This window comes from Rhynchophorus ferrugineus, unplaced genomic scaffold (assembly GCF_030347505.1).
Source record: "Rhynchophorus ferrugineus isolate W39M unplaced genomic scaffold, kcgeb_rfMv2 rfM11, whole genome shotgun sequence".
Classification (NCBI taxonomy): Eukaryota; Metazoa; Arthropoda; class Insecta; order Coleoptera; family Curculionidae; genus Rhynchophorus; species Rhynchophorus ferrugineus.
In genome coordinates, this window is record NW_027472590.1 from 16,933,166 (window position 1) to 16,955,451 (window position 22,286).

Here is a 22,286-nt window from a genome sequence, read left to right on the forward strand (position 1 = left end):
CTTTAATAAAACCTTTCCTCTACAAATTTCCAGTTCCAAGATACATTCTAAAAATTAATCGTTATTTTACTAAAACTGGAAATGTAAATAAATAAGTTATATATAAGTTGAACAAATATATTTATATGACTACAAACACATTTATTACTTCCGAATGGTGATGACGGCAATATGGTAAATGTCAGAATCTACATATTTCGAACCAATTCTTTTCTTTCGATACATAATACTTCTATTATTTTTTATGGAATAAATTAATATAAATTATCATTTAAAATGGACTTATACTAAATATACTATATATCTAATATACTAATATACTATATCAAAATATTTATAATATAAATATTATACTAATAATAGATTGTGCCATATTATGGAAATGTAAATCCACAATATTCAATTTACTACAAAATTAAAATTAATAATAATAATAATGTTTGTTCACCATTTTGTCATTATTACGCCATCTAAACAGTATTTGATAAATTAAATAATAATTGGATTATATTATATATTCTTATTATTATTCACATTTGATGTTTTTGAATCATTTCTGTTTTTCAATTACTTACTTATTCCATGTAAATAAGCAAACATTTTTATATGTAATGTTTAACCTTAGAAGAATTTAGAACGAACTAAAAACCTTAGGATTCTTTTTTATGCTAAAATATTTTTTAAATTATAAACTCGCGTTAATGTAACTATTTTTTTATACATTTTCTAATTTTGATATAGCTTTAGTTAATTTATAATTAAGTAAATATCTAATTAATTAATTGTATTCCTTAGTTTTGGAATAATATAAAATTTTTAATATATTGTGGAGAAAATGGCGAAGGAAATTTAAAAAATATTTAAGAATTTAAGTCAATCTTCATCTGACTAAAACTGAAGCAGTGTAGAAATACCATATGTTTATACGAATATAGCATTAATGGATGATTATATAATACTAACAATTTTTTATGATAGTTGAATTCATTTCCAAAGAAATTTGAAATTCAATTTTTATGGCTTGCAGTGTAAATGCAAATTCTTAATTTTCCGTCAATTCTTATATACAGGTTAGAGGCTTTAATTTATCGTTCATTTTCCATTTCATACTCAGTTTACTACAAGTTCAAATATAGAGTAATATATAACAGTATACAATATTGGGTTATAACACAATATGAAGTATTTTTTAAATTTACATTTTATCAACACCTATATTTTTAAATGAAATAAGTGGATTAAATTACTGTGTAATACAATACATTTATTATGGCCTCCTATATACTATGGAAACTAACTTGATGAATTAAATGTTCATTTGGCAATATAACTACTAAGCATTTTACCGAAGTATCTATCAAACATTTACTCTCTAGTAATTAATAAACTGATATGATAACCGAAGACAAACAGGACTAATTAACCCATTTTAGTTAATCTAATTATTTTTTAATTTTTACATTAATCTTATGCAATAATTACACCACATTGAATAGTCTAAAATAATTCGCGGCTTATCACTTTATATTTAGTATGTTGAAAACTGTTTTAAGATAGAATGTGTGCGAATTCAATATAAATAATACAATAGCTCTGCCTTCAATATTTACATAGCTTAGTGGCGCTTTTGTTTTAATTAAGGCTGTGAAATATAACATATACTCTTAGCGTGTAGACAGTACCTATGCTGTTTTAGTACAATATTACATACAGTAGAATAAGAATATATTCAGGATGTTCGGACAAAATTTTCAGAAAAATGATCAGTCACATTTGACACAATATCTTGCTGCATTTACAGGTATGTAAAATATACTTACGTTTGTTAAAAATAAGTGTTTTGTTTTCTTTATAACTTTAGACAGTATCGATGTTATTAATATCAAACAATGCTCATTAGTAGTTACAAAGTGGACTGTTGCCAACAATACTTTAAAAATATATATTTCATTAACTATTAAGTCTTATGTTTAAAATAACAATGTTTTGAGACTCTTAAACTGTAATGATTTTTATTACATCAATTTTCCATGGAAATATTTGTAGACCTTTTTTGGTATAACCTCTGACTGTTTTCTGATGGTATCGGTATTGATATATTTTAAAAAATTATTAACTAAATATATTGTTAGCTAATTTAATTAAGGTTTATTAGGTACATATTTTTAGCTTACACAATATTTTTATAATTCCACTACATTTGGCCATTATGAGAAATAATTCAAGTAATTTCAGCAACAGTCCCGAGTTTTGAGATCAATATAATGACATATAATACTTATGTTGAGTAATTTGAAGTTAGGTTTTCAATTATAATTCAATCAATGAATATTCGACTTTCTGGTTTCATAGGTTTTGACCTAGTTTTTGTTGAATTTTAATCAATAATCGAAACTGTGATTGAGCACATTGGGAGGAGAGGATGTGAAAAACCATTAGTTAAAGTTTTGGTTTTTACTTATGTTATATCTGATAATCCTTAGTCGTTGGTTTTTTTAAAGCTAGGGAAAAATAATACTGGTTTTTCTAATAGATGCCTTTAAAGTTGCTTATGTCTTGTAATGCTAATTCAATGAAGCCATGCTATAGCACGATTGAAAGGCAACAGTCTAGATTTTATAGCATTCTAGATATAAAGGTAGCGTTATTCGATTAGTCAGTCAATAGTTACTGTGAAAAGAAAAAAATGGAGAGCAGGCTCATCGAAAATGGTAACATTCAATCATATTCATGGTCTCTGGTAAACTATCTTTTTGTTGTAAAGGTGGCTTCAAAGTTTTTTTGTTATTATTTAATTATTACATTGTTACTTGTCGTTTCCGACTAAGCTATAACTTGTCTTTATGTTAACTTAAATCTTGGTATATAACTACGAGGACCCATCGGCCCTATTTCATTGTCTGGTGCAATAATGTTTATATTTGTCACTGCAGTATCTTTTATTATATGCACCTCACTACACAACACTACACAATATCAGATGGTTTGATTCTTTTGAGTTTGTGTCCTGTTCTGGTGGTATCCAAGAGTTGTATTACTTCGATATTGAGAGCAATATATCAATATTCTCATGAGAATGGAGTCTTTCCTCATGCCCCCTTGCAATTCTCTTGATGCCCATAATCTTTCAAGACATTGTTCTGAAAATTTTATATTTTCTTTATGTTACTCTTTGGAGAACACCCTAATACTTGAATTCCGTATGTCCATATAGGTTTCAATATTTTCTTATATAATAGCAATTTATTATGTACTGATAATTGTGATTTTCTTCCAATTAGCCAATACATTTTCCTATATTTCAATTCCAGTTCCTTTTATTTGTTCTTTATATGTTCCTTCCAGCGAAGTTTTGCATCAAGATTCATTCCGAGATATTTAGTGTTGTTGCTATATGGAATGATAGTATTATTTAATCTTATTGGTACTTGTCGTTTATAAGTGAACTGCACATTTACAGATCTACTTCATTAATGTTTCAAAAGTGACTGGTGATAATCACTGGTCCAGTTTTTGTCCCAGAATCTTTACACCGACGTAGTTATGGTTTACCAGAAAAATGGCAGGAATTCTTCAATCAAAATTGTATATCAGTTATCAGTGTTTCAAATGTGCATGAATATATTCGTTTTTAAAAATATGAAAAGAAAATGAAATAATATTTTCCACAATTTATTATTATATCTATGTCTTCTTTTAATGAATGTTTTTTATATTTATCTCGTTATAGCTTCTCGTGGTATTTTTATTTATCTTTGACATTTCAATTTTTTACCGGTTTGGTTGAAGTAGTGATCAAGATGTTAGAAATCCTACTCTTGCGGTAGTCTTGGCTTCGAATCCTGTTAGAGTATGGTCGTAAATTTATATTTGAGATTCTCCACAAAATAAGAGTAAAAAATACGACAAGAAAAATTATCCCAGTCACGCCAGTAACCAGACTGGGTAAAACCAGATGTCTTCTCCTGCGATGATCTCTATGTTGTGCAGTCGTTAATCCGTGGATTTAATGCCGAGATGGGTTCGGAGCCAACGCTAAGCATTTAAGTTAAGCTGTTTGGCAGTCCGGATAAGTCCCAGTGAGCGTAGGGTGTACCGGAAAGTCAATACCGGTTTTTCTAACAGATGTCGCTAGGCTTCTGTATGCAATGTTATGATTTGATACATTTGTTGTTTTATTCTGTTGACATGAAGCTTCAAAGCTATACATGTTATATTTTGCGAAAGTAACACCATCATTTGAGGTGTGGTTTCAAAAGTTCAAAAGTGGCGATTCCAATGTGCAAGACAAAGAAGCATTAAATATGGCCCAAGAGTTGATTAGCAAGCGATTCCGAGCAATGGGGAATATCCAAAGGATGGAAAGATGCGTGCTACATCAATTGCATAATAGGCAAATAGAAATTCGAAAAATCGTCTGTGAAATGCTGTTTCAAAAGTTTAATCGGAAGTCACTTTTGCACCGCATGTTGAAGGATGATGAATAGCGGATTTATTTTGAAACTTATTTTGAATCACTTGGCTAGGTCGGCTGATCGATTCCGAGGTCAAATCGTTTTGGTCGCAAGACAATGTTCTGTGTTTGGTGAGAGCAGAGTGGCGTGGTGTATTACGAACTGTTGAAATCTGGTGAACCAGTTAGTAGTGATCGTTATCGACAACAAATGGTCAATTTGAACCATGCATTGATCAAAAGAAAAAAACATCCAGAATGGGACCGAAGAGATGGTAAGGTGATTTTACAGCACGATAACGCGCCTTCTCATAAAGCAAAACCGATCAAGGAAGCATTGAAAACACTTTGATGGAACATATTATCGCACCCGCCGTACCCTCCAGACTTTGCCCCGTTCGACTATCCATTTTTCGCATCAGTGGGAAACACGCTGCCAAAGTAGCACTTCGCCATTTTCGAATAAGTTAGAAAATGGCTTGATGAATTGTTTTGCTCAAAGGACAAACAGATTTTTGGGATGACATTCATAAATTAATATGCAAGATGTAAAAGATAGGCAGTAAATTCTGAAAGATAGGCAAGATGTAATAGAATAAAATGGTTTATCAACAAGGGTTTATCTGGACTGGGCCTACTCTTTAACGTGGGCTCCGATTCATGGTCGACGGCATTAAGCCTACCGACTGGCGAGTGACCAACTTAGAAATCATTCCAAACGACATTCGGTTTTACCCAGCCTGGTTACTGGCATGATTGGGATCATTTTCCTTGTCGTATTTTATGCTCTTGACTACGCACAGTCATAAATGTGAAGCAATCACAAACATGAATTTACGACCATGCCTCAGCAGTATTCGAACCCGTGACTATAGCAATAGCAGGAGGACCGTCCTGTCGCCTTTACCACCGCGCCACTGAGCCGGCTTTCTTGAAAATTATGTAGTTTAAAAAATACGGTAATAACTTTCCGGTACACCTGGTATATCGCTTACTAAAATAAATCCAAGGACCTAGCATTTAATAAGTTCTGTGAACCTTCTAAATGCGCTATAATAATGTTGCTTCATTCAAAGAGTATAATAAGAGATGTGTGACTTTTAAAGATGTTTAACTATCAAAAAAATTAAAATTACTCTTTCCCCATTTATATAGCATTGAAATAATTTAGATATGTAGTATTAATATGGTATTTTAATTGTTCTATTTTATTGATTACTTCGATTGTTATTCTTAAAAATATAATTAATAAAGTTAAACCTGTCAAGGAAGCGCTGAAAGCCCTTGGATGGGACATATATCAAATCCGCCGTACTATCCAGACTAACTTTCTCCAGACTTACACTCTCCAGACTTGAGGATGTAGCAGTTTAACTTGATTAGTAGTTATGTTCAAGGGACAAACAGTTTTTTTTTAGGATGGTACCCATAAATTGCTTGCAAGTTGGGCAAGATGTATGGAATAAAATGGTCAATACGTTGAATTACAAAATGTTTCCGTTTCTTTGAATTTTTTTTTTCAGAAAAAACCGGTAGTGACTTCTGTACACCTGTAAAAAAACCGTTTTTCTTTCAATTGTTGATAGAAATAGCGTCTTTCTAGTTTAACTCGTTTGGACAACATTTTATCATTAATAATTATGTTTATTCACTTTTTTCACCAAGTTATTTATATTAGTTATGAATTTATAATTTATTACATTGAATGAATTCTTGCTCAATTAAGAAAAAGCGTGCGAACAAGTAAATATTGATAATCATGAACTTACACTACGTGGTAGACCTAATGTCTTCAAATTGTTATAAACGATAAAACGATAGATTAACTAATACTCGCAAACCTTAAACTCTATTATGTTATTATGGAACAACACCAGCAAAGTGTATTTGAGGCGGTACGATATCACGATCATATAATATGATATGACTTTTTATCGCATATCCAAGAATATTGCGAATTTTTCGTATGAAATTTAATAAAAAATATAATTAGAGCCAAGTGTTATTGTTTGTTCTAATAATCTTTTTATTTGAAACTACTTGTTAACTAGTATTTCTATTGTTCCCGTATTTAAACGTATTCAATCTTCTTAACACATTTCCAGTTATTTGTTATGTAAAATCCTCTATTTAAATATAGATTAGTTGTTACAGATTTTAACATGCGATATGTTGAAATCTTTCAATTGGGATGATCAATGGCAAAAATATTGTATTAAACTAACAAACTCAAGTTAATATATTTATAGAAATTCGATCGATAGAAAAAAGATCGATAATTTATTTGATAACATAACAGATCAATTGAAAAGTCCCCGGAATGACACATAGATGGCGTTACTAGAATTAAATATGTTTTTTAGTTAGCCCTAACCCTCAAAAGATGCGTGTATAAATTTGACAGCTGTCGGATCATTAGTTTATGGATTATTGTATTTTGAGAGAAGCAACTTTGTTATTGTGAAAAAAATGGATAAAAAGGAATTTCACGTGTTGATAAAATATTGCTTTTTGAAGGGAAAAAATACAGTTGGCTTGATGCCAAGTTTCTGGACACTACTCCAGGAAAATCAACCACCAAGGATTGATATGCTAAGTTTAGACGTGGTTAAATGAGCACCGAAGACGGTGAACGCAGTGGATGCCCAAAAGAGGTTGCTACCTACGAAAACATTTAAATAATCTACAAAATCATTTTTAATGACCGAAAATTGAAATTCAATGAAATAGGAGACACTCTAAAGATATCAACTGAATGTGTACATCATATCAGTCACGAATATTTGGGTATGAGAAATCTCTATGCAAAGTGGGTGCCGCGCGAGCTCACTTTTGACCAAAAACAATGACAAGTTGACGATTCGGAGCAGTGGTTGAGGATGATCAAGAGTAATAAACCCGAGTTTTTGTGTCGATATGTTACAATGAATGAAACATGGCTCCATGAGGCACACGATGAACCCGCCCCAAGGCGTGGGAAAAGGCCACAGTCGGCTGGCACGGTTATGGCGTCTGTATTTTGAGATGTGCATGGAATTATTTTCATTCACTTCATTGACTGCCTTGAAAAAGGAGGGACCATCAACATCGACTATTAGATAAGGTTAAGTTGGACGAAAACGCCAAAAAACAAAGAAAGTGCGGCTTTTTTTAAATTTGGCCCCCACCGACTATTTCCTGTTCCCAGATCTCAAAAGAATTTTCGGTGGTAAGAAATTTTCGTCGAATGAAGAGGTGATCGACGAAACTAGGGCGTATTTTGAAGCAAATGAAAAATAGTAGTACAAAAATAGTATCGAAAAATTGGGAGGTCGCTATAATCAGTGTATCGCCCTTGAAATGAATTATGTTGAATACAAAAAACTAATTTTGCCAAAAAATTTGTTTTAATACGGTAGGCCGGTGACTTTTCAATTGATCTGTTATTATTAAAAAATGTAGCAATCCGTCATGATAGGTTGACTGTTTACAGCGTAAGAACTATCGAGGTATGACTCTCCTATCAAATATCGGCAAGATGTTTATGAAGATGTTATAAAGGAGACTTCATATAAGAGCTCACGAGGAGATAAACCGTGAAGAACAGGCTGTACTTAGGACCAATCAAGGTTACAAGAGACTAGTTCTGGATAATTCCCGCATACGTACAAGAATTTGAATTTATTAATTAAATGTCATTTTAATAATTTGGAAACATAAAAGAGAAAATAAATCAATATGTAATTACTTATCAATATGTAAATATTACAATAAGGAACCAGAGTTATAGTTCTTGTAAATTATTCGTACACTTGAAGAGCATAATATATATTCTGAAATTTACAAATTAACCACAAATCTCACTTGAAACTCAAGTTCAAACTTAGCTAAGCTTACTGTCCATTATTTTAAGTTTATATATTATGTCTAAGTTATTTCATCTTTTATAAACATATTTAATTTTAAACGAAAAAAAAAGATAAAACAACATGTAAGGTAACACATAAATTTAAATATCAATATATAAAAATACAAGTATTAATTTATGTTTAAAATTACCGAATAATATATGAGTATCATCTTCGATATGCAATAACTGTATTGAGACCCTTCTCTCAATTTATTCCATATATTTTTTTCAATAATTTATATTGTCCTTCATTTATTTGATTTACATAAAATCTTCTTTATTTAGAGTAGAGTAGATACGCAGAAACTATGATTGTGGCTTATATAACACGCATGCCTTCATTTTGACCTCATTTACCCATGTTTTAAAGCTTGTAGTGTCACTTTTATGTTATATCTTTTATGTTATATGATTTATATCAGCCAATATATCTGGATTAACTTAAGCCCAAGCTATTTGCGTTTTGCCACTATATATTTTTTTCAATGTTAAGCGTCGAACAAACGCATTCACAGATATTTAACATTGTCTGTTTGCGGGAGTGAGTGAGTAGAAGAAGAACAAGTGAGTGCGTTTACAGAGTATTCCAGTTTTGTATTTTTAATTTCACTATATTCTATTCACTATGGCAGATATTCTTAGAAGACTCCATAGAAAGCTCTTGGTTAAATTAACAAAATTATTTAATGCTTGCATTCGGTTCTATAGAATTCCATTGGTTTGCTTGCTGAATGTTATATAAATCTTTATAAGTCAATAAATCTAGTCTTTTCAAATTGCCACTACTTAGCGTGTTTCATCCACTGGAATTATAGCAGCTAGTTTGCAATCATATCTTTATTTGATTTTAATAACTCTCACCTCTCCTCTTTGATACACTCTTATGAATCTTTAATCATTTACGCTCAAATTAAATACTAATATTTTTACCACAATAGGAAATCCCAGCCTTGACGATCTTCAAGCGAGTCAAACTTTAATGTTTCATGAACGAACTGTAATGAAATATACTCACATAAAGGACATCGAGTCATATTTATTCGTACTTTTACTGTTGCAGGGTCAACTACGCCTAAAATATAATTAATTTTGTTTAGAACTGAATCCAATTTTGAAAATTAAAATAAAAATTGAGTGGATACGCACCTCGATCGAATGTCCTCTTATGTCATAGTAGCTTCTTAACAATATTTACAAATCGATAATTTATCCACTGCTGCCTACCATTTATAATCAAAATATGAACAGTACAAGAACAAGCAAACTATAAACAAAAAAATTCTTAACCTTACAAAAAAGAGCTCCTACCAGAGCCAGGGTCCAATTCGATAGGGCTGCTGTAGTAAGTTGGATTCTACCTCTCAGTTGCTTGTAAATGGCAATGTCGCAAACTCACCGAACACCGGTTGGAATTCTCCAGAAATATCCACTACTATCAAGATTACCTATATAACATTTTTGCGCTATTCGAGCTGATGGAGGAACCTATCAGATACGGAAAGCGCGCCATTATTGTTCCTTATAATTCTCGCCCTGCTTTCCAATGTATACACTGGCCACTAAAAACTTAACATAACAGTCTCAAAAATGATGGTTTTATTAGCTGCGAGTACGAAATAATTTGTCAAATCTACTTCGGGCCCTAGTCGGCGTTCGTTAAGAAGATGTCGTGTCTCCTAACTGCATTTCAACATAGTGGTGGATGAAGTTATGGGAAAAGATTTTAAAAACCAATATGGCGTTCAATATTAAACTATAAACTTCTTAACCCATCTGATGATCTTCATGATATGGTTTGCCCTTCAGAACTTCTTGAGAATCAATGAAGAATATACCAGAGTTCTGACAGCTGACGGATCTCCTGGTATTGTAAGTTTCTGAACCCTATTGAGTTGCATTAGAACAACTGCAGGAGTTTAATGATTTGGACAAGCTGCAGAAGTTTTTGCTTCTCTAAGATGGTGCGTGTGGAGCAGAGAAAATATTACAGTCAATACTAAAATCAGCCCCTTTCCAACGCTTATCTTGCTAACCCTTCTGTATGATTCCGAAGTTTGTACACTGTTAAGACCTGACATCTTTAAACTTCTCTTGTAAAACGCCTTTAGAATTCAAATTCTACATGTTTCACTCCGAGATCGTATTGGAAATCTAGAAATCTAGTCCCGCGGAAAGAACAACAATGTATTGATTGAGAAGCAGATATTCTTAAGCACCGTCTATGGATTTATGATAATGATAATAACTTTTCCTATAGTTTTGTTTGCAATATTTCGATACTTCTTATTAGTTGTACTACGGTTCTCTAGTTATGGTATAATTTGGCTTGAGCAACTTCTTGTGGATGAATACATTTTTAACCATTACGAATAATAGGTAAAAGTAAAACAAGTCCCATTTATTTTTATCATTGAAGCAGAACCAAAAACTCCTCGGAATGTTCTAAGGTTTGATTTTGTAGTTAAGCTATTTTGCTTCATCAGTGTTGATAAATTAATTTGTACTAATTTGGAGCTCTTGAAATATTTAGGATGATCATTAAACAATTTTTTTATCAATGGACATTGTCGGCTGTCCCATATTTGCAAGCTCGCTTAGATGAATACCCAATACAAACACAACAAGAAGTAATAATTAAAAATCAGTTACTGCCAAGCCAACTGATACTGGAGCTTTATAGTTAACTTGAATTGAGTAACTGAACAAGATGAGCGAGCAACTGATCAGAAAATGTAATTTAATTTGCAATGAGAACTTCTTCCATATTCGACTTGGAAATAGCCCAGTGGACTCTTAAAATCTGGAAAGAAAATTGTTTTAAAAGAGCCTTAAAATATCCCGTGGATTCTGACTGAAGTTGCTGAAAGTGAAAGCAGTAAACTATTCATCTGTAAATGACATCTGTAAATTGTGGAAACATCTCTTAATCTATTCTGTTGGTATTTAAGCATAAGCTTATGGTTCAAAGTGTATGGACAGATAAAACCGTAGGAAGTAGCTCGGTTGTTCAGTCATGGAGTATTGGGATTTGAGAATATCGACGTTTAAAAACCACTCCTAAATAATATGGGAAACATTGTCGTTTAGAATATCGTTAAATGGGAGCAGGTGAACGAAAGCACGAACTATACTCTTTAAGATTTTATTAAGCCATGTTACTGACACGCCTCTAGTACTTTTTACTACTAGTACTACACGTAGATCTACTTTTTATTATATAATTGAAATAAAATTGTTTCAGTAAAATAAAAGTATGTTTTCATCATTGCACAAACCGAAACTTATTTACCTTATTACATTTATCTACCATTTGTACCGGGTAAGGCAGAAGATGGACATTTCTTTCTTGGCTGCATTCTGTTTCTTAGTTTTTTACATACTGGCTAAAAACCTAAAAAAACTGAATCAATAATATATATATATATATATATATATATATATATATATTAATAATATATATATATATATATATATATATATATATATTAATAAATAAATATCTATAATAACTATATTTAGCTCATAGAAAATGATAATAAGTCGTATATGGAGAAAATTTAACAATGTGATAATTTATTACAGCTTCATTAACATTTTTTACCTCTGGATTATACCAAGGATGGTCTGGAGCCTCTGGTCTGGATTTATTTATTAATATATATATATATATATATATATATATATATATATATATATATATATATATATATATATATATATATATATATATATATATGTATATATATATATATATATATTAATAAATAAATAAATATCTATAATAACTATATTTAGCTCATAGAAAATGATAAGTCGTATATGGAGAAAGTTTAACAATGTGATAATTTATTACAGCTTCATTAACATTTTTTACCTCTGGATTATACCAAGGATGGTCTGGAGCCTCACTGGTAAAAATTCTTTCCGATGAATATCCTATACCAGTAAATCAGGAAGAAGCATCCTATATCGCCACTATAGGTACGCTTGGTCATGTGGTCGGTGGTTTTTTGTTTTCTTTCTTGGCGGATCATATCGGAAGAAAAGCTGCTATAATGTCTATTGGCATACCACATGTGAGAATAGCTTAATAGGTTTAGGAACAATTATTTTAAAGGTCTTCTATTTTGTAGATCCTGTCCCCTGCTTTAATTTGTTTGTCAGATTACTCCAAGTATCTTTTGTACATAGCAAGAATAGTTGGAGGTGTAGGAGAAGGTGGTAGCATAGCAATAGTCTCTATATATATAGCCGAAATTGCTGGACCAAAAGTTAGGGGAACTCTAGGCGGATATACCACAGCTTTTATTGGCACTGGAACATTAATGATAAATATAAGTGGTAAGTATAAAAATAGTGTTGCTATTTCTGAAATTAAATTTAATTGTTTTTTAATTATGCAATTTATGTTAGACATTGTAGAAATAAAATCACGGATATATATATATATATATATATATATATATATATATATATATATATATATATATTGTTTGCAAAACATTAATTTTGCCAAACATTTTGAATATTTCATCAGTTTTAATCATTCCATTCTTTTTCACCATTCGAGTATTAATGTTAATACTGCTCAATCATAATTACATATATAATTATAATATTACATAAGTTTAAACAATTAAATTGGCTTTTTTATATTTATTTTTACATGATTTTTACGCACATGATTTGAATTTGAAAGTGATAACACAATAATATTTTGAATTGCGTTTACGAAATCATAAGCAGAGTTGGGAAGTATTTAACTTACTTGTAATTAAAATACGTAATTAAAATATATATGTACATTTTGTATGTGTATTTCAATTGATTCTTAAAAATATAATTTATAATTTGAATTTCAAATACCTGAGGTTGATATATTTTTAATATATATTTATCTATATCTGATCACCGAAAGGAGAAAGTATTATACCAGAAACAAATATGTCGGACACATCAATATTATTATCCCAGCTAAATATAGATAGATCGAACATCATGCGGTTATATAGAGCGTCAGTAATAATAATTATGTTTGATGATATTCAGTTATGTATCCAATGAGAAAACGTATTTTGCTCTTCTGTAGTGGCTAAAGCAGTACAAGAACAAACATATACAACACTTACAGCAGCTCAAATTGTGTCATTCATTGTGTCAAGTCTTTAACATTTTTTGTCAAGCATTAACACATTTTGGAAAATTCTTTCGTAAATCCTTATTTTTATGTTCAATTTCAGGATCCTTTTTGTCTTTAAAATCTACGGCAATATTGATGATGATACCGCCCTTAATATTCTGGGCATTATTTATGCACATGCCAGAAAGCCCTTACTATTATTTAATGAAGAATAAGACGGAGGAGGCAAAGGAATCTCTTAAGGTAAATGCTCCAATCCTATTGTAACATAAACGAAACTCTTATATTGTAAATACATCATTCATCATAAAACGTCATCAGAGTGATATCTTAGAATATATATATATATATATATATATATATATATATATATATATATAACGTAATATGTATATATAATAAATTTCTTCAATTGATGTTGGTAGACATCTACACTAACAGTTTAATCGATTCGGATTTAGCAGCTATTGATCTATACTACACCTTATCGATCCCACCATATGTACAGCAATACTTCTCGATGTGAATAACTCCTCTGGGATATCCCGTGGCATTCTGCGCTTAGAATTGTCGCAGTAGATCCACCTTCCACCTCCAGTAACAATAATTTAAACGCATGGAAGCAGTTGTTTTAAGAATTTCTGGTCCTGAAAAATTTTTGAGGATTTGAGTTGGGTTTTCATCCAATAAATCTTGTAATTTATGAAAGGGAAGGGAAAAACCTTTACGTTCAAGAAGTCGAGTGGCAACCAAACTACAATCAACAATACTTCTCAGGGCTGGACAACTTGTATTGCATTTATATTAGTTTTTGCGAAACATCCCCATAATTGTATTCAGTATGTCGATAAGAGAGATAAGGTATTATATAATAGTAATTAATTATGTACTGATAATTGGGATTTTCTTCGAATTAACTACATTTTCCTATATTTTAATTCTAGTTCTGTCTTTTCTTTTTTACATGTTCGTTCCAGGGAAGTTTTGTATTAAGGTTCAGCCAGAGATACTTAGCGTTGTTGCTATGGGGAATGATATTATTGTTTATTGTGCTTGTGACGTCTGATTGTAAGTGAACAGCACATGTACAGATCTACTTTCGTTAATGTTTGTTTCTTAAGTTTGGGCTTAAATCTTTATATTGTCACTTGGTGTTGTAATTTTCGTATGGCTTCTTCGCTATTGTCTCCGATAGGAAGAATCGCAGTGTCAGCAACTGTAACCACCGTTCTATTTGTGATATATCACATGTGTAGAGTAAGTAGAGAATTGGCCTCAGTATATTGGCCTTATGGTATAGCTGCTTTAGCTTCTTCTACTGTAGATTAGGCTTCCTCGTGATTGACTCTAAACATTCTGGCTGTAATGTAAGATTTCAATAGCTCTGTGCATTGTTTAGGTAACATTTTCTGCAGCTTATGAACAAGGCCGTCATGCCATACTTACAACTTGTTCATATATAAGAATATAACTCAACATACCTTTTTACTTTCATAGGTTTTTCCAATTACATCTGTCATTTTATGCAATCGTTGAATGTTTGTTAACAAACCCAAACTGATGTTTTGATATTAGGTCTTTTTCCCTACGTATTATAGGAATAAATGTAGAAAGAAGCCATCGAACTTAATAATTATGTTAGGTTGTTCAACAATTATTTATTTAGATATTTCGCATTTTCACTATCAAATTCATGTTTCATGACTTAGTTTTGTTAAATTTTATCAACGTCTTTAATATGTAAGATACTTAGGTTTAAGGTTTCTCTATCTCATACGTTCCATCTCAAACAAGTTATTCTTCCTTTAATATAAGTGCTTTAATCACATTAAGCAGCTATATAATTTTATATTGAACGGCATGAAACTGAACATTATTGGAGGCTAAACTTGCTGAATATAGTGGATACGAAAATAAACGAGATTATGATATATTGTCATAAGTCATTAATCTTGTTTAATGTGGCTGTATGTTTTTTGATGTGATTTGGCTATGATTTGTGTTTTTGTACCTCCTTCTGATTTAAAAAAAATCGGAATTCGGAAGTAATTCAGTGAACAACACGATTTTTATGTTTAATTATTGTTTGAATACAGTACTGATACGTAGAACACTTACTTTTTTGAAGATCATTTTGAAAATTTGTTGATAAATTTTACATCTGAACGATATTATTATTTTTAAGAAATATATTTCCAGATCGAAAAATCTTACTTGACTTTTTAATACTTTTGTATCGTAAATTAATTGATGTTTAGAAACCTTTTTTAATACAGGCTTACATTGTTAAGAGATCCTTGCAGAAACCGATACAAAGGGTAGTCGGGATTCAAACACTATATTTTTGCGCATAATTGTCGATAATAGTTCACTTCAAAAACGACTTCATCAATGAATTTTTTATTTTTAATTCAGGTGGAACCCATCTGTCGATAAAAATTTCTATGTTTGATCACAATACTGATACGTACAATACTTACTTTTTAAGACAAAGATTACTTTAAAAATTTGTTAAAAAGGTTTACATTTGAACAATATCATTTTTATTATATTTAAGAAATACTTTTTGCGGATTTAAAAGGCCCACTTGACTTTTTGATACTTTTCTATGGTAAACCAACTTATTCTTAGAAGCCTTTTTTAATACTGGCTTACGTCATTAATATACCTTTGTGCAAGGCATGATTATATGGTAGATGTATCAAATCTACCCAGCCAATATATCTGATTTCTTTCGAGTCACTAAAGATGTATGTGGGCTAGTAGTTGTTGTGATAACACGAAACAAATTCAAATTCCTTCTTAGAATCACCTTTTTTGAAGTTAATGCTGGCTTTACAACTTTGGATGTCCCTCCGGGTACATCTTTCCGATTACTATCTTTTCGTGCGTTGTTGTGTGTGTTCGTGTACGTTCAATTGCTGATAATAATTCACTACAAAAATGGCTTCGTCAATGAATTTTTCATTGTTCCAAGGTCCATGTGGAAGCCATGTATCGCCCTTCTTTTGCAGTCCAGTGTTTTAAAAATAGTTCAGTACTGTTTATGGTTAATGCTTATCTCGTTATTTTAAAGAATTGTTTTGACTTAACAATTATTCACTTAAGTACTTATCACAACATCGTATGTCCTATGAATTTTTATCGATCCAACGCGCTATTATATGGCATTGGGGCAATATTAGTGAAGATATGTTTCTTTAAAGTCATCTATTAGAAAAAAAAACGACATTGTCTTCAACCGTATAACATAAGCTTTCTTTTGAGACACCTTATATTCTTTGTTAACAAAATGTTACACCATAAAAATACATAGTTACTAAATATATTTGCTTTTTTTACAGATTTTAAGAAGAAAATTTGACGTCGACAAGGAATTCGATCAGCTCGTTCTAGACGTACAAAAACAAATGGAAGAGAAAGGCTCTTTTAGAGACTTATTCTGCAACGACCTGAACAGAAAAATTTTAATAATCGTCACCCTCTTACGAATTTTTCAACTTTTCACCGGATATTGTGCGTTCACATTTTACAGCCAAATCATGATCGCACAAACAACGAACTTGTCTCCGGTATTAGGTTCGTCCCTTCTCATATTTGGAGGTCTCATCATGATGGTGGCCGGGACTTTCTACATAGACAAAATAGGACGAAGACCCTTGTTTCTAGTCTCCATGTTCTTGGCGTTCTTGTCACTGATATCCATGGCAATATTCTTAACCATACGTGATTACACGACTATAAATGTCTCATCTATCTTGTATCTACCATTGATTTTCATCGTTTTCTATTATATAGTTTTTTGTGGCGGTTTAGGTATCGGTGTCAATATATTCATAGCTGAGATATATCCCGCTAATATTAAAGCCAAAGGCATGGCTATTGCCAGTATTGTTTTTGCTGCAACCGTTACCAGTACAACTAAGATATATCAATACACAGCGGATTATATAGGAGCAGCCGTACCGTTTTATATATTCACAGCAATGTCGTTGATCGGTATTATTTATGTCTATTTTTTCGTACCCGAGACGAAAGGAAAAACATTGGGTATGATCCAAGATGAGCTCAGAGGAAAATCGAAAACCGAAATTGATTTTACCAGCAATAAATATTAATAAAACCCCTATGATTAAACTATGTAATAAAATAGAAAGATGATCGAGTTCTAAATATAACGTCTTAAATCCTTCCGCACTGAAAAAAAAATTAGCCTAAAACCTAATTTTAGCCCTGATATTTCAAATGGATAGAAAGAGTGTTACTAAATTTTTTTCAATATATTATCTATAGACATACAGAAATCAAAGACTATTGTATAGCATCTGTGTTAAAAGATAAAAGAATAATATATTACACCACAAGATCCTGATCATGATGAGCAGGGCCGAGATTTTTACTTTTGCCTCGTGTATTGTATACGATTTTTTTTATAGCCCTTTCCCCCTTTCCAAAGTACGTTATTAATTTAACTTTAAATTTTGATGAGCATGTTTTTGAGGCCTGCCTCTGATATCTCCGACTTCTTCTGCAACGTATCTGTATTTATTATCTATCGCGCTTCTGTATCAAAATTTCGTATAACATGTTCCTCGTCCGTGGATTCATTAGATGATAACGTATTGTTAATTTCTGGATTATTGAATCAATGATTACGAAAACAACATTGATGATTATTTTTAAAGTTAGAGGTAACAACGTTAATGACAGTGATAAACAATTTATTGTAGCGACATAATAAATAGTCCCTAGTTACGAGTATAAATACACATGAGAAATTCTTTCCTGACGCTGTTACAGAGGGCGCGGGTGTACTCCTGACAGGGAGTAAATGTTTAACTTTCTTCCTTGTGATTAGGGACGAAAGTACGTACTTTCCACCAAGGTACGAACAAAACAAATTATTTATTATTTGAATTTATTTTTAGTTACAATTATAGGTTTGTTCTTTGTGATAATAATAAAACGGAAACATTATTTTTAACCATGATTTTTTTAAGGTTATAAAACGTTCTGTAATAAAAATTATTTTATTTCAAATCAATTAATTCATTACATTTTGTGTAGGTATAAATCAGGGCCTAATGCAAGATTCGTAAGTCTTTGAGTCTTTAAATAACTTGAAGCTCTTTTGGTGCTAAAGCGATTAATAATCATCTCAATAGCATAATTATGATATCACAATTTTCTTAACAAAATATTATAACTGTCCATGGTGACCTCTCCGATGATATTAGGTCTAAGACGTAATTTTTATCGATTTTTCAGTAAATTTATTTAAGTCAGATTTAGAAGTATCGCTTTTATGATCTTGTGTTATTTTTAAGTAATACACAAATGTCGTTGGAAAATACAGTAAGGTGTGCTGTATAGATGGGAGAAAAATATAGTATACCCATTTGATCTGTTACGTGCTATCTCAAGTTCAAGGTGAACTTAGTCACCTGAGTTGAGGAACTGAGGTGGAGCGTTGTCCTAAGGGTGACATGCCTGCTTCCTTAGCCAGTAAATGACCTGTTCTGTCCCAGTTCTTTGTCCAAAATTTTTGCCATCACTTGATTAGAAATTAAATAAAGAGTTTGTAATAAATCAGTCCCTTCATATCCCACCTGATAGTCTGTTTGACAATAATCTTGGTTAATCCAGGATGTATCCACTATAAACAAAATACTATTTCCCGTCGCAGTTATTTACGAAATATTCTTTTACTGTAGAAACTTGTTCATACTTTTGATGCAGCTTGTGTGTTCAAATTTGCAGATATCTGTTTGGTTGACTCCTTACTGAGCGGAAAGATCTACGTTGGGTTATGTTGGGCTTTCTCTTAGTTCAGTTTCCATTTCTGTATTTTCACGTTTTAAACGTTTGGCCAAGACTTGATAATATATTTTTAACATTGGAACTAAAAATAGTTTGTCGGGCTTTAAAAGCACCTTTCCTTGCAAGAATTCATATAGAAACAGTGCCGTGCCCTAGAGTCTATTATTCTGAGATGACAGGTAATTCACCTAAAACCTATGATTTTGGATTTGATTTTTTGAACACTACAAAAGGATACGGAAATATATCCGTTCGAAATATTCATTACTTATCTCTGTGACATTCAAATTAGAGTATTAATACATAGAATCAATAAGAATATATAGAAAAACTCAGTAGAAACATTGAGAAAGTCAAGTAATCCTAAATAAAATAGAATAAACAGTTACTAGTCAATGTTTTAACTCAGAATAATAAGTTGCTTAATAGATGAATTTCGGAAACAAGTACTTGTTGATCTCTTTATAAAAATGAAAACAATTTTTATATTGATATTATGCAGTGATGTTATTTATAGAGAAGGCGTAGACTTGTATTGTTTTATAAATGTATCTGTGATAATTTCTTTTAATGTCAAATAAATTTATTTTCTATATAATTAAATAAGTTTTTGTTTTATTTATACCTATGTTATAACTTTTCTTGTGGAACCCTTTGACTTCCTCACTATCTATAGCTATACCAATGACTCAATGAAAATTATTATTGGCTTTATACCAAAGTGAATTCTATGATATTTTTTAAAAATGTTTTAAAGTATCTAATTTACTAACGGGAATTTATCTAGACTGGACCTATAGTTTAATGTGGGCTCGGAACCACGGTCATATAAAGCCTACCGACTGGCCAGTAACCAATCTCCTATAAATATGTAACAATATATCTTATTATAAGAACATCGAGTTTGGAATGATTTTCTTTGAATTTAGTTGATTAATAGAAGCCATGTTGTTGTTGTAATGAAATATTTAAGAGATTCATTTAAGACATTAATATATTAACAGTTACAATTTGTGTATCTTAATTATTACAACACTGGATATACTTTTTGTTTCCTGAGACTTAATAAAATTTAAATAAAATAAAAAAATTGCAATGATACGTGTATATCATTTTGCAACTTGTATTATCTGCATTGTGTCTTAATTATTAAAGATAGATAATACTTAATTGAATGTTTTAATACTTAGATTTTCCGCTGAAAGATAGTTAGTGTTTGATTCACAAAATACTGACATTAACGAGACTATATTAAATTTAAGCCATAATTAACACCCCCATATATTGATTCCGTTTCTCTTTGGAATTGTAGGTAGTACAAAACCCATTTCGTAAAATTAAAAATATCAGATAAATGATGCAAATAAAATCAAATTGCGTCAAATGTTGCGATTAATAGACATTTTTCCAAAGGATGTTTGGGACACCTTTACATCAGTGGTTTTTAATTGGTTTATGACCGGAATGTGACGGAAACATATGATTTTAATCTTAATTTTTACTTTGCGACTGTCATCAATTCCATTATAGAAATAATGAGACACAATGTCAACAGCAAACACATTACAAAGTGTTTTCGATTATTTAGATCAGGCGTGGTCAACCATACGATTTTGAAATGGTCGACGCAAGCAATTTCAGAAAAGGATCTGTTCAATTATCATATAGCTTCATTAAAAGACAGAATGAGCTTGAATCCATTATCAAAACATCGTACGATATTTCCTTAATGTTAACAAAAAAGTAGATGATGAAAGAAGACAAGATTATTTTGATGGGAAAATTGTCAGAAGTTTTGATAATCTTTGCAATGTGATTGCATCAAATTGCATTGATGATAAAAATTGATTGATTGAAGATTGCAGTAATCGTAACAAAATGTAAAGTATTTTTCTTTTTATTAAATGAAATTTGTGAATTGACGAGTAGATCTGACTTGGGATATCAATACCAAGATTTACTCAAATTTTGACAGCTGGAAACTATAACCCTAGGAGGAAGACATATTTTTGAAAATTAAAGAACGGATTGATAGGTATTTGCCCTTTAATTATTGAAAGTAATAATAATTGCGTAGCATTGCTACATAATTTCTTGGGTCGAACACTATTTTCGTGTCATTGCATCATACACCAGAGTCTGTATGTCTAAAGGACTTGAAGTTGGATAATATTACGGATCTCTTAATAGAGTCATTTCAGGGTTTTATTTGAAAACAAATTAGGTAATATAGAGAGCTACAACTGTACTACGCTGTATGAAGACTTTTAAGGGTAACAGGTCGAAACATTTTAGAATAGAAAACTTTGAGATTTCTCCTACGATCAAAATTTCGAAAGAGAAGCTTGTTGCACTCGTTTGAGAGTGGATTTTAGGGCTTTGAGAGCAAAAAAAAGATATACAAATTTTGGTGAATTTCTGTATAATAAGATTGATTGAAATAATAACTCATCCTGCCAATATCCAGTTGGAACTCACCGAAATGAATCATAATATCGTATTGAAAACTATCACTGTAGCTGACAATGACTCGTATTTCTGAATTGTTTTGTTCGACTGATAAAACGTTGAGCAACCTTGATTTAGATTAACATTTTTCAACAAAGGCTTACAGCTTACTTAAAAACAACAACGTGAATGTCAAGTAATACTTAATTTACAGCTGATTTAGAGTCACATGATCACACAATTGATGACGTCTTTCCAGACAGAGTGTCAACAATCTTGTTATAGTTGTAACAAACGATCATGAAAAAATGAAAATAAATATGTCTATTCATTCATAAATCACTCAAGTTTATTAAATTGTTTTAGTAATTACGAAAAAAGTTTTAGGTAAATATCTTATCATTTTTGTTGATTACTTTCTTAATGTTGAACTAATATATTAGAAGTTGAAATATGAAAAACAGTGTTATTTATATAAAGGGATAAGGATACATAAGTAATGTGTTTTAACTACGTTGTGCTATAAAACGATTCAA

At 31.0% G+C, this 22,286-nt stretch overlaps 1 protein-coding gene across 1 annotated transcript; it reads left to right on the forward strand.

Moving 5' to 3' along the window:
• The first annotated feature begins 1,586 nt into the window (after positions 1 to 1,586).
• Positions 1,587 to 19,905, forward strand: LOC143204419 (facilitated trehalose transporter Tret1). Its single transcript, XM_076416948.1, has 5 exons — positions 1,587 to 1,801; positions 12,198 to 12,418; positions 12,476 to 12,683; positions 13,583 to 13,725; positions 16,827 to 19,905. The coding sequence occupies exons 1-5, from the start codon at positions 1,735 to 1,737 to the stop codon at positions 17,598 to 17,600; spliced, it is 1,413 nt and encodes a 470-aa protein (XP_076273063.1). The 5' UTR covers positions 1,587 to 1,734; the 3' UTR covers positions 17,601 to 19,905.
• The last annotated feature ends 2,381 nt before the right edge of the window (positions 19,906 to 22,286 follow it).